The following is a 12,976-nucleotide window of genomic DNA, read 5'->3' on the forward strand; positions in this document are numbered from 1 at the left end:
CATAGACAAGCAAAAACCAACAACAATAGACTAACAAATAGGTAGCTAAATAAAAAGAAAAATCTTGTATCGAGTATGCATACATTATATATATATATACATGAAGAAATTGCGGTGTGAATGCTGTATGTTGAAAGGCTGACGCTACACTGGATTGCTGGCTTGAATTGTGTAAGAAGAAGGTGATGTGAAGCATTTTAAGACATTCTTGATAGATAAGACATGGTTGCAACATTTTGTCAAAGGTTACAGAGTTGAGAGAGACATTGTATCATACTTTCTCCATATGTAGCAAGTTGGATATCTCTGCCAGCCAGGTCTTAGAAGAGGGGACATCCTCGCTTTTCAGTATTTTCATTTCTGCGCAACTTTTGCTCCTCTTAGTTGTCTAGGGGATTATTTTCCTTGTTGATGCTTTTTTATGCACTCTGGCACCTTATTTACATTCAAAAGTACAAATTAAAAAATCCCAGCATGAACCTATTCATTTTCATTGTGAATTAGAAAATGTTTGCCGGCGCCACATGGCAACACTAATTTGAATAATAATAATAATAATAATAATAATAATAATAATAATAATAATAATAATAATACATTTTATTTATGGGCGTCTTTCTTGATACTCAAGGACACTTTACATGATCAAATAGTAAAAAGATGAAAACAGATGCACAACAAAGACCACACAGAACTGCAAAGCAATGAACAGCAACAATGACAAATACTATCAAATTACACTGAGTATGCCAGTTTGAAGAGGTAGATTTTAACCCTTTATTATTATTATTATTATTATTATTATTATTATTATTATCATTACTATTATAATTTGAGCATCACGGTGCTAAATATTTCACTGTCAGATTCTCTTGCAGTAAATCCTGCTACTTCTGTCATTATGAACTTGAACTTGTTTTTGCTCATGGTAGTTATAAATACCCATTTAAACCACATTACTATAGTATTGTTATACTTCATAATATACAGCACACATACCCTTTTGGCTTATGCTTAACCCTTTCCAGGCCATTATTTACCATGTTGTTCTCTTTTCCCTCTCAGTTATTCAAACAGGAAATGTTTGCTTTCATGGTTTTACTCAGCCACCTGTTAACTAGAAAAAATAACCAAATCAAGGCGGCAGTTGCCACGGTGACAATATTAACCACGAAAGCAGGAAGCTGATCTTTTGTTACCTTAATGCTGATCTGTCTGATTTCTGCATCCGTCATTTTCTCTCATTTCTGAAGCCCATACTGCTACGACTGCATGTCGAGTTCATAGGAAAGTTTATTAAAAAAAAAAAAAAATCTTTTAAATGTCCTTGCAATAACAACGTTGTGTCTTTGCGTGTCTCAGATGGAGTTTGCCTGCAGTCATGTTGTGTGTAATTGGAGGCCTGACGGAGCAGGTGAGTGCAGCGATTTGCATCTTTTTTATAATGTTACTTTATTTTTCATCTTAAAAATAAATTAAAAAAAGTCTCCACCACTGATGTAGAAAAGGAAAGAACAGAGTAGATTTTTACTACATTTATCATTGTATTCTATCCCGTTTTATGTTCATTCTGTGTCTATTTGTCCTAATTGTAAAGCACTTTGGGCTGCATTTCTTGTATGAAAGGTGCTTCACAAATAGAGTTTGGAATAGTTTCCCTCTAACTGTTACATCTTCCAACTCAACTTTTTTAAATTTCAGTTTTATTTTCATTCTTTCGTGCATGAATCCACTGCACTCCAGAGTTAATATTGAAATATAAAACTCAGACTTCTATAAGGAAAAAATAATGGGTTGGCTGATTGTGCATTCGACTGATTATGTTGCCTTAATTTCAAAATAAGAGGGTTTCCTGAGTTAGATGGATGAGAGTTAGAAGGATCAGTTTAGCCTGGATTATTGATGGACTCCCCTCCTCTATATTGATTGTTTAGCAATAACTAAAATATTGTGCATTAGATTGGATAATTTGTTCCATTAAATTTATTTCAGCTTATGTTAGTGTTTTAGCGCCTTAATGTACTTATTTTCCCAGCATCCACAGGTGTTTCTCTTATCAAACATCAGTATGACAACACAGAGGCGGTTAAACAGCAAGAAGGTAACTTTCTCTCTCTTTCACACACATTTGCGCAAAAACAGCATTCATAAAGGTCAATGTATCTAAACTGTTGTTTTTTTCTGTTCAGCACATTCTCAAGAGTATTGCAGGGAAATAACAGGAAAGCGTGTGTGTGTGTGTGTGTGTGTGTGTGTGTGTGTGTGTGTGTGCGAGCGAAGGAGTGTAGGAGATGAACAGATAGCAGTTCAACGAGGGGAAGTCCGCACACAGAAAGGTTGTCAGATAGATTTAATTACACAAGAACAAAGTCATAATTGATTTGGGTAAACAAAATTCTCAGTAGGTCGGAAACCCCCCCCCCCATCATTTCCTGTTTATTTGGTATGTTAGGGTTAGGGTTAGAGTTAGAGTTAGGGTTCATGTGTCATGACAGTGTCATGGCACTCTTATGTAGATACCTTCAAGTAAAATGTTACCGAAAGTTCTATGGCGTTCATTGTTTGTGTTTGCTCATGTTTCACAAAAAGTTTAACCTGAGCCAGACCGAACAACAAGATAGAAATCATATCACATCCATACAGGGATAGTAGTATACAGCTGTTAAAACATAGTAAAATATATGACACACTGGTATCGGATTAGTACTTGCTATCGGCCGATACGCAAGTTCAGATATCGGAATCGGTATCAGGAAGCAAAAAATGGTATCGGACCATCTCTAGTAAAAATCATGTAAAATATGAATACACTGAATTTCTTTCCAAGACCGGGCTTGTTCTGACAGATTGGTTGGAACCTGTTTCATTAAACTTCATCATTTTAAAACATGCCACAAAGCACAATCTGTCTTTTCTTTCTCTCATCGTCCAGTTCCTCCACCGCTGCCTCCTCGTCGTCTCCGAAAACCTCGGCCCACTTCGCTGCCTCTGCCCCCCCTTCCCACCACTCAGCCTCCACATGCTCCTCTCTCCCTCCCTCCTCCTGTCCCACCCAGACGTGAGTTCTCTTTGCTGAATCGTGAGTGTCCCAGAGTTATATATTTACTGTTTGCCTTAGTTATTCATTTGTCGTGTTTCATCAGTTGATAAGGAAGGAGGAAGCAGGCTGGAAGCCAATGTCAACGTCGTCTCAATCGGTGTTGGAAAACTGGTCGACATCTGCCGAGGTCAGAGGACATGCACGTGCACGCACGCACGCACGCACGCACGCACGCACGCACGCACGCACGCACGCACGCACACACACACACACACACACACACACACACACACACACACACACACACCCTGTCCCATTTTTTATTAGTTTTTAAACAATTTAATTTTTCTCCTTTTCTTACCAGCCTCAGGCCTGGAGAGTTTGCAGAGCCCACTGCTGTGTGGGAAATGTAGTGCTGCCCTATCATGTCTGAGTACTTTACAGAGGAACGTGAGTGGAAAATTATTTGACTTATTCTTTTCTGCAGTCATATAGTTTCTAACTTCAGTGTTATGCATTTATTTTTCTCTATGCTGTTTCTTTCTCTTGAGATAGGATTTGTCATGTCCGTGCAATAAGGGCGATTTAAACAAACGAGCAGTGAAAATGAAATGAAAAATAAAATACCTCCCGTTCTTTTTTCTCTTGTTGAGGTGTGGGTGTGCGAGTTCTGTGGATGTAAAAACGGTGTAAACAACAGTGTGAAGAGAGTGTGTGTTGGTCAGGGCGCAGGTGTGCAGAGCGACGAGATTTACCTGCCGAATCACAGCGACGATGACTACCAGAACTTGGAAGACACGCTAGTGGTTTTCTGTGTGGACATTTCTGGCAGCATGATTGTCACTACAGAGGTGTGTGTGTGTTATTATGTGACGAATCAGAACTAATGCTTTAAAATGCCAAAGACTATGGATAAGTACCTCATACTCAAGACTGTCACCTTAAATCTCCCATGTTCTGTGGTTTCCCAATGGGTCGATAGGAATTACATTTGTGAAATGTAATTACATGGAAATGCATGAATGATATCTGTTTATTAAAATATATGGCACAGAGTTCGTCATTCGACTGGTCGGACTGTATACGTGAACAATACTGTCTTTCTAAACTATCTTTTTAATAAACTGTCTGTACACTTACAAAGTTAAAGAAATGCCAATAAACCAGAGCATGTTTTTCGCCCATCCCGGAATGCTGTGTGGACTAGCCAGACCCTCCTCCACAGCGCTGTGGAGGAAGGTCTGGCAAAGCGAGACAATCTGAAATGTAGCAGGGTAGAAGTAGAAAGTGGCATGAAAAGAAAAGACTTAAGTAAAGTACAAGTAGCAAAAAATATGTACTTAAGTACAGTACTTTAAATGTACTTAGTTACATTCCACCACTGATGAAGAGACATATCAATCATATCATCTTCCTAACATGTTTGCTCCACTTTAGGTTACATCAAGCAGTGGATCTCCTAAATACATATCCAGACTAGAGGTGAGATGTTATTAAATCACTAAGGGGCTGAATACACTCTTTAACTATTGTATTATGCATGTGATGGTGTTAAACTTGTTTTGTTAAAAGTCTGTTGCTGTTTCTGTCTTCTCTCAGGGTATCCAGGATGCCCTGCAGAGAGCGCTGTCGTCCCTGCTGCAGCAGTCGCCCCGCAGGAGAGTGGCACTGGTCACGTTCAACGATGAGGTAGGAGAAATCATTTTCTGCTTTTAAAAATTAAGAACAAGGGAAGAAAATTTTAATTTTTTGTTTTAATGCATCATTTAAATGGGCTGTACTCCAGGGGCGGAGCCAGACGTTGGGGCTCAGCTTTAATCAAGGGTGGGGGGGGGGTGTCTGGGGGCATGCTTCATTTACAGCAGCTATTTGCACTATTTTTCAAGCCATTTGATAACAAAATGTGTACATCATTTAGGAAAAATATGATGATTCGGGGCCTTTGAGAAAACATTCAGGGCTGGAGCCCCAGAAGCCACCCCCTTGCTCCGCCCTTGCTGTACTCGAAATATGGCGAATAAAACATGCGATGGGATTGCATGCACACGGCTCTCACAGAAAGGTCACCAATACATGAAATACATACGTTTTTTTTTCACGCCCACATGCACTAACATGCACGCGCGGCTGGACCGGCTCTCAAAACAAAGAACAGAGAAGCTCAGATCATCAACACACACATGATAACTAAATGCTGAAAAAGCCTATATTTATTCGACTGGCTCAGGCCAGTTTCCATAGAGCAGTGGTTCCCAATCAAGTGAGGGGTCAGAGGATGATTAAAGGGATACACTAGAAAAACAAACATCCTTCTTTCAAACTAAATTATAATTTTACTTAATAGTACTTACTACTACTACATTTTTTGCTCTTTCCTTGTGAAATACTGGATAATTTTTACTTCTTCAGGCTGCTGAAAATCCTTTAAATAAATTCAGAGGTCAATTCAATTAAGCTCAAGTTTTATTTATAGTGTCAAATCATAATACAAGTTATCTCAGGACAGAGTAGTTCTAGACCACACTTTATAATTTACAGAGACCCAACAATTCTCACCAAGAGCAAGCATTTGGTGCAACAGTGGCGAAGAAAAACTTCCTTTTTACAGGCAGAAACCTCAGACCGAACCTGGCTCTTGGTGGGTGGCCATCTGACGCTGCCGGTTGGGACACAGACCTTTTTTAAAAAAAAAAAAAAAAAAAAAGGGAGGGAACAGAGCATGACTCTGACAGTCAAGACACCCAGGCATCTCCTATAATTATATACTGTATACTTCTATGAAAACATTTGACTTGTCATGCCACAACAAACGCAAGACTTCCTGTTTACCTCACTGGATTATCGTGCTCTGTGGAAGTCATTTTCTTCTTCTTTTTTTTGGTGCAACCATGCTTTTTAAAGTCTAATATAATAACTGCCATACTTAAAAACCTGTCATATATTGTTTTTGTTGTTTTACAGGTTGTAATATATGGTGATGGTACTAGTACTCCTCTCACTCTCCGGGACTGGGCATTGGTTGACTACGACCATATATGGCAACAAAGTGTGGCTTATAGCATCCCACACTGTATTGCCGAGACGTACGACCAACTAGTACAAAGGGTCAAAGAGTAAGTGACGATGGCGGCACGTAAAATGCTTTTTATACTTTAAAATACCATCACTGTGGTACAGAACTTGAATCTTTGTTTTTTAATATTTCTGCACATCCAGCCTGAGGGAACACGGGGCTACGTGTCTTGGTCCTGCAGCATTAGCCTCGGTTGCAATGGCGTCAAGGTACCCCGGGTCAAAGGTGAGTGAATCTAAAGGACTTTACAGGAATAGTCCAGCATTTGGGCTTGTAAAAATTTGATAAAGGGGCAACAATGAAACGGAGCAACAAGCAAACAATCACCAATATAAATAAAAACCCTTTTAATTGTTTGCTTCGATGATGTAACGTGGAGATTCGATTGATTTATATTGTATTCTTTGTGCTTTCAATGGCGTCACTTTATCAAACAGAGGCTACTGAAATGTCGAATACCATCTTTAAAGCGTAATTCTCGCCAAAATGCAACCTAGGGTCTGTTTGTGAATGTACCTGAGTCAAGCTTTCGTTTAAAAGCATATTTAGGACGGAAGCGCCACTTTTAAGATGTACTGTATTTTTGTTTTTCGGTCAAATGGCCTTTTGAATGGGAGTAATAGGGGCACTTTTATGCTAGCCTCAAAATAGCTATTTTTAAAACACTAAGAAGGCTCGACACAACATGAAACTTTGCTCGAAGTATCACCAGGGTCTCTACACCTTAACTACACTGGTGCACAAGGGATATACTAAATTTGAGGCTACCTGTTTTGATATCGACTCGTTTTGACTGCTGAGGTGGTAGCGGCCTGAAACAACTTCTCTTTTTAGTAAACTCTGGGTACACAAACAATGTTCTCAATGCTCGAGTTCATGTGTAGAGCCCCTGGTGATACTTGGAGCAAAGTTTCATGTTGTGTCGAGCCTTCTTAGTGTTAAAATTAAAAAATAAAAATAGCTATTTTGAGGCTAGCATAAAAGTGCCCCTATTACTCCCATTCAAAAGGCCATTTGACTGAAAAACGAAAATACGGTACATCATAAAAGTGGCGCTTCCGTCCTAAATATGCTTTTAAATGAAAGTTTGACTCGGGTACATTCACAAAAAGACCCTAGGTTGCATTTTGGCGAGAGCTACACTTTAAAATGAGCTGAAACCCAACAATGTGGACTGGAAATGGTCTGATATGACAAGGAGACTTGTGGGTAATGGAGTTCCTTATCTTCTGTGTTCTGCAGGTGATTTTGTGCACTGATGGCAGAGCCAACATCGGACTGGGTGAGATGGAGCAAATTCCCTCTCTGTCCCCCTCTCCCCTTACTCCATATTTCTACAGACAACTGTCTCTACAGGCTGTAGAGAGTGGGTGAGGATAGCCCTGCTTGTAATGCATGTGCAACTTAATCTCATTAAATCAAATGTTGAAATAGAAATAGAATAAAATATACTTTATTTTCTTCTCCCAGAGTCATAATATCAGTAATGACTTTTGAAGGGACAGATTGTCGCTTGGCAGACGTTGGGAGACTCGCAGACACTACTGGAGGAAGGGTGAGACACATTCATGAGTACTTCTAGCACTGTGGAACATATTTAACGTTAATTAATGTCCTGAAGGTGGAGAGAGTACTGAAACATTCTTCACATGAAAGTGTAACCAGGGGTGTAGTGCTGCCCAAGCACACCGAAACGACGCTCCGCCATTTCTTCGAATAAAATATAAATAGAACATTAACAGTTCACATCATTTAGTTGAAATTAATATCAATCATATCAATCAATCATATCGCTTGAAGATCCAATAATCACAAAAGCGTATGTCATGTAAGAGGGACAAAATAAAAACAAATGGAAAATTCAAAGTCAAAGTTGTCATATTGACATTGAAGGTGCACAATGTCAACTCATGCATTGAGTGCCATGCAATAAAATATTTCACCTTAAAAGTTGCTGGTAGCTGTCAGCGCTAGCCTTTGAGCAGCACAGTAAATAAAAATAAAAAATCTTAGTCTATTGTCATGGCATAGTCACAACTTTGGGAAAACTTAATATTATTATTACGTTTCGAGGAACTCCGAAGCTTGGTTAGCTGTGCATTGTAATCTATAGAACTAAATACTCGGTTCGCCAGGCTGAAAGGAAGGATGAAATGGCCTACCTTTATCCTCAACTCCGGGCATCGCTTTACTCCGTCCTTCTTGGGCCAGCCCGGTCTTCGGTGCAACGTCAAACAGCATCAACACTCCATTGATAGTTCATTTGAAGACATTCAAAACGGGGACAAAACATTAACACAACTTGATGGGGAAAGGGGAAAGCTTGAGTCACTCAACTTTCAGCAGCAAATTCCCTTCTCCTGCGACTGTCATCTCTCAGTCAGTCTGAGTCTCTTCTGTGTCTGCTTCACTTACGCTTTGTAAGCTCTGTGACGCAGGTGTGCATCACCCCCTCACCCTCAACCAATAGGAAATGATTGTGCCGTAACACTTTAGCTAGCTAAATGTTAACCATGCCATAGCTAAATGTAGGATTTAGCTAAACATATTACATGTGTATGCTATAAGATGATCTAACAGGCCGGCTACATTGCACGCATAACGTTTGCGGAGCGGGTGCTCCATAACTACGCTTCCACTATAATCAATTAAACTGGCGACACAGGATAGCAGTGTGTAAGTGGTGCGTATGCTCCGTGGAGATCTGCTCTACAAACATAAAAATAGAAGAGTCTTCTATTTATATTTTTACGCGAGGTGTGCGCAGCCCTTTTACACAGCAATGGATCATAATTTATAAAGTGTCTTTTTTTCCTTTAAATCAAACTAAATATATACATAAAATGACTTAATGACTATCAGTGAGAATATTGGCAGTTTGGTTTTGATAGTTTCTAATTGTATTTACTGTTTCCTGTCACCTGCGTCTTTTGATAACATCTGACAACAGATCGACGTTTCACAGCGCTGTTCCGGCTCTAAAAACTAAAGAAACAACAACAATCCCAAAGCAAAAGCTCACCATCTTGCCTGTGACACAGAATCCTGCGCTGTGTGTGCGCTGCAGGTGTTGCCAGTTGAAAGATACATTCTGTGGCACATCCACTCCTTGAATGGTCCGCATACGTTACGCATGCAGTGTAGCCAAAGCGTAAGTATGTAAATGTTATACCTTCACTTGTAAAACTCAGCTTCCTTTACAGATAAACATTGTGAGCATCGGTACCGTTGCAACAGAGATCCAGTCAGCCTCCATGGACAACATCCTTGCAACGGGAGTCACTGCAACCCTGCTTGCTCCTGATGGAGTGTGAGTGGCGACTGACACCAAAAATACAATGACAGAAACGTTTGTATGTAAACCTAACAATGATGAGAACGTGGACACCAAAATTCTAACACTTAAGGTCTATAATGTTATAACATTGTGTATATTCAATATAAATATACATTGATCTCTGTCCTATTCATTTGCAAGTGTACCTGGGCAGGGGCGGACTGGGACAAAAATTTGGACCTGGCGATTTCATCCCTTACCGGCCCAATTTCAGACGGGGACGTTATTTGCTTTATAATTGCAAAAAACAGGCTCATGTGAGATTATGGCACTAGTAGCATGAGGTGCATTTACAGGCTTTCATAATTAAATAATACACACAATTCATAAAACCATCAAATAAACTACCATGGCACCATGTTAGAATAGAATGGAAATGCTAAAAGATATTATTACATACTTAAACACCCAAAACACCAAAGTATGAAGACATAGCGGACCAGACGCGAGCTTTTATTTTGAAAAGTAGAAGCCCGACATTTACCAGTGTAAAACGCCAGTGTTGCCACATTTTTTTCTTTTTTCCAGCGGCCCAAATCAGCCCAAGAGTGCATCGGCCCTTCTGGCATTTGCCAGATTGCCAGCCTATGTACCTGGGAAATGTAGCTCTTTTATGGTGATTTTTTATTATTTTCCTCTCTCTTTCTCTGTAGGTATTTTCCTTTTGAGGATGGAAACAATCACAAACTGGTGAGAGAAATAGGGAATGTGACCAAAGGGCTGGAGATCACTATCCAGTTTGCTGTAAAACCAGAATTTACAGATGGTAAGACAAACAAAATCAACATTGCCATATTCTATTAGTTGGTTTACAGCACATTGTGGGGACCGTGTCCTGCCAGCCTGACTGACGTTGTGGGGACCATGTCCTGGCAGTATGACTGATGTTGTCGGGACTCACACCCAGTAATGTCAATGCGTGTGACAGTTTTCCTCCAGAAGGACACACTTCCATTTCAACTCCAGTTGAGCTTCAAGACCAGAGACCAAGAAAAAGTCACCCGTGTTATAACTGAACAACGACCAGTAACTACCTGCAGGTAAACACTATAGGGTTGAATATTGCCTTTTCAATACTGACCTTTCAATACTTTTGCGGTATTGACTTGATTGTATCCATAGTAAAGAGTATCAAAAACTGTCAAAAAGTTGACACCAAAGTCGTGTTTACATATTCTTTGATCAGATATTGAAGTTTGAAAATGTTTATACTCAAAGTATTGCTTTGCAATTTATTGAAAAAGTATAATTTTGATATCACTGTTGAAACTCGAGTGTCGAGAAGCTGTGTTTGTTATCTGTCTTTCTCATCTCCTCTTGAGGCCACTTCTAAGACGATTTCCTGTCATGACAGACAATAAAGTTTTCTGTTTGTTTGTTTTGTTTGGTCTGAAGTCGGATTTGGGCTGGTAGCCTCAACATGGCGGTGCTTGGTGTTCACTGTGCTCAACTCTGTGCCAGTTTAACCATGGAGGGTCGAGTGCAGGAAGCACAGAGGCAACTAAAAGCACAGCAAGACCTGCACAATCAAATCAGGTATGACTCTGGCCCCTGATCCAGGTAGAGGACAGATGGCAATATAATAAAAAAACAAGGATGTCATGGCTAGGGATGTTTATGTCAAAGTTAGTGTAAGGGTATAGGATAGGCATGCAGGTCTGCTGATTTTGTGTGTGTGTGTGTGTGTGTGTGTGTGTGTGTGTGTGTGTGTGTGTGTGTGTGTGTGTGTGTGTGTGTGTGTGTGTGTGTGCGTGCGCGCGCGCGCATGGGGTGTGTGCGTGTTTCTGCCCCATAGTAAGCAGAGGCCAATCCAAAAGGAAGAGAGTATCTATGGCAACTGGATAGACACCATGACAACAATCTGTGACGACATCACCACGGAATCCCAGGTAATCAAGCACTTAATTTATCTAATCTTATGTTATTGAGGCCAATTAATGAATTAATCAATCATGTTAGGTTCTTCATTCCTTAAATTAAAGAGGTTCCAGTGAAATTATGTCATCAGTAAAAGAAACTAAAGATTAATTTTTTATTTTACTTTATTATTACCATTATGCTTGCAGTCCTGTTTGTCTGTTGTTGAGCAGGATATAAAAAACGGCTGTCAATTAAAGTTGGCAATGGGTCATGGAAAAAGTGATTAATTTTTGGTGCAGCCTTGAATACAATAGCACAACCCTGTGGCTATTTATAAAGCAGTTTCTGTTTTGCCTCATGACTCAGGATTGTGCCATCTTTTTCACAAGTACTCCTAACATGCCATCTGATGTTCACCAATTGTGGCACACAATTTATTTGGATTCACTACCAAAAACTGGTTAAAGGGATAGTTGAAGATACAGTAAGCAGCTGGTTAGCTTAGCATAACATAGACTGCAGCAGCTCTAAAGCTCACTAATTAACACATCATATCTTGAAGAAAAACAAAGTGAAAACAGTGACGAGAGCCAGGATCCCTTACACACTGACAAACTCCCTCGCTTACTGATTTCTCATCTCTTTCCCCCTGCAGACTCTCTCTGATCAAGCAGCTAAGGTAATGTACCAGATGAAGAGAGCCAGCAGTGCCAACAACAACAGCAGCAGCAACACAAATGAGATCCAAAAGAAGACAAGGAGGAAGAAAAAGCCTCTTGTGGAAGGAATGTAAAGAAATCAGCCATCCACAAATATTGATATTAAGCCATGTTGGCTCGCAACTTTTTTAGCGGGTATGGGACTAGAAGGAGGTTCATTGCACACTGTCTGTGTAGGACTAATATTGAAAATGAACACCTGAACTGAAAAGGACAGAGCACTTGGGCGCCTGGGTAGTTAAACTTCATAATCAATCAACAAATAATACATCAGGACTGTTAGTGGACTGGTAGAGCGTGCACCCCATGTACAAAGGCTCAGTTCTTGTCGCAGCGACCGCAGGTTCGACTCCCACCTGCGGCCCTTTGCTGCATGTCATTCCCTCTCTCGCTCCCTCTCCCCTTTCACATCTTCAGCTGTCCTATATAATAAAGGCCTAAAAACAAATAAACCTTCCGTATATTTGTTTTTTAGACACACACACACACACACACACACACTCATATTTTTAGAGCTACATGTTGTGTTGGTGTTTCTCTGAATGCATCCTTATCTACAGATTTTGAGACTGTAGCCGTTTTCCGACCAAGTAGTTACAGGAACTTAGTTATAGAAAAAGTCCACTTCTAAACAGATCTACTAACTACTCACCCCCAAAACCGTTTTTCCCATTTGCATTCGCACTGGCCAAGTGGCCATAGGGACTGGTGATGTAAGCACGGCAACGGTCTTTATAGCGTTAAAATCAGAAAACAAATACACCAAAAAAAGTATGAACTAAATACTAAATCTAAAAACAAGTCTCCCGAAGAGAAACGAGTATCTCTCTCTCCCACGCCTCTGCCTGCTGCGCTGTGACCGTGTGTGTGTGTGTGTGTGTGTGTGACTGTGTGTGTGAGTGACGGCTGGCCTGCGAGTTTTGTCAAGCCCGCAGGGTACGCTTGTG

At 40.2% G+C, this 12,976-nt stretch overlaps 1 protein-coding gene and 1 long non-coding RNA gene across 3 annotated transcripts in view; one reads left to right on the plus strand and one right to left on the minus strand.

Annotated features, from left to right (window-relative positions):
* The window catches only part of LOC118493555, a 12,544-nt gene extending 6,538 nt beyond the window's left edge, over positions 1 to 6,006 (minus strand). The window contains exons 1-2 of the long non-coding RNA XR_004895506.1: positions 5,664 to 6,006; positions 844 to 847 (exon numbers count right to left, since the gene is read on the minus strand). This is a non-coding gene — a long non-coding RNA (uncharacterized LOC118493555). The remainder of the gene's footprint in view (positions 1 to 843; positions 848 to 5,663) is intronic.
* Positions 1 to 12,397, plus strand: part of si:dkey-9k7.3 (circularly permutated Ras protein 1) — a 14,534-nt gene extending 2,137 nt beyond the window's left edge. Inside the window, exons 2-19 of one of the 2 annotated variants that reach the window (XM_035993793.1) lie at positions 1,363 to 1,414; positions 2,036 to 2,101; positions 2,927 to 3,058; positions 3,144 to 3,227; positions 3,405 to 3,490; positions 3,694 to 3,891; positions 4,478 to 4,522; positions 4,640 to 4,729; positions 6,002 to 6,153; positions 6,257 to 6,338; positions 7,356 to 7,483; positions 7,584 to 7,668; positions 9,317 to 9,423; positions 10,104 to 10,216; positions 10,379 to 10,490; positions 10,846 to 10,986; positions 11,246 to 11,339; positions 11,963 to 12,397. In XM_035993793.1, the coding sequence (XP_035849686.1) occupies positions 1,363 to 1,414; positions 2,036 to 2,101; positions 2,927 to 3,058; positions 3,144 to 3,227; positions 3,405 to 3,490; positions 3,694 to 3,891; positions 4,478 to 4,522; positions 4,640 to 4,729; positions 6,002 to 6,153; positions 6,257 to 6,338; positions 7,356 to 7,483; positions 7,584 to 7,668; positions 9,317 to 9,423; positions 10,104 to 10,216; positions 10,379 to 10,490; positions 10,846 to 10,986; positions 11,246 to 11,339; positions 11,963 to 12,103 (1,908 nt within the window). In that variant the 3' untranslated portion in view covers positions 12,104 to 12,397. The remainder of the gene's footprint in view (positions 1 to 1,362; positions 1,415 to 2,035; positions 2,102 to 2,926; positions 3,059 to 3,143; positions 3,228 to 3,404; positions 3,491 to 3,693; positions 3,892 to 4,477; positions 4,523 to 4,639; positions 4,730 to 6,001; positions 6,154 to 6,256; positions 6,339 to 7,355; positions 7,484 to 7,583; positions 7,669 to 9,316; positions 9,424 to 10,103; positions 10,217 to 10,378; positions 10,491 to 10,845; positions 10,987 to 11,245; positions 11,340 to 11,962) is intronic. The other variant, XM_031304106.2, reaches the window with a different exon arrangement.
* The last annotated feature ends 579 nt before the right edge of the window (positions 12,398 to 12,976 follow it).

This window comes from Sander lucioperca, chromosome 17 (genome assembly GCF_008315115.2).
Source record: "Sander lucioperca isolate FBNREF2018 chromosome 17, SLUC_FBN_1.2, whole genome shotgun sequence".
NCBI classification, from domain to species: domain Eukaryota; kingdom Metazoa; phylum Chordata; class Actinopteri; order Perciformes; family Percidae; genus Sander; species Sander lucioperca.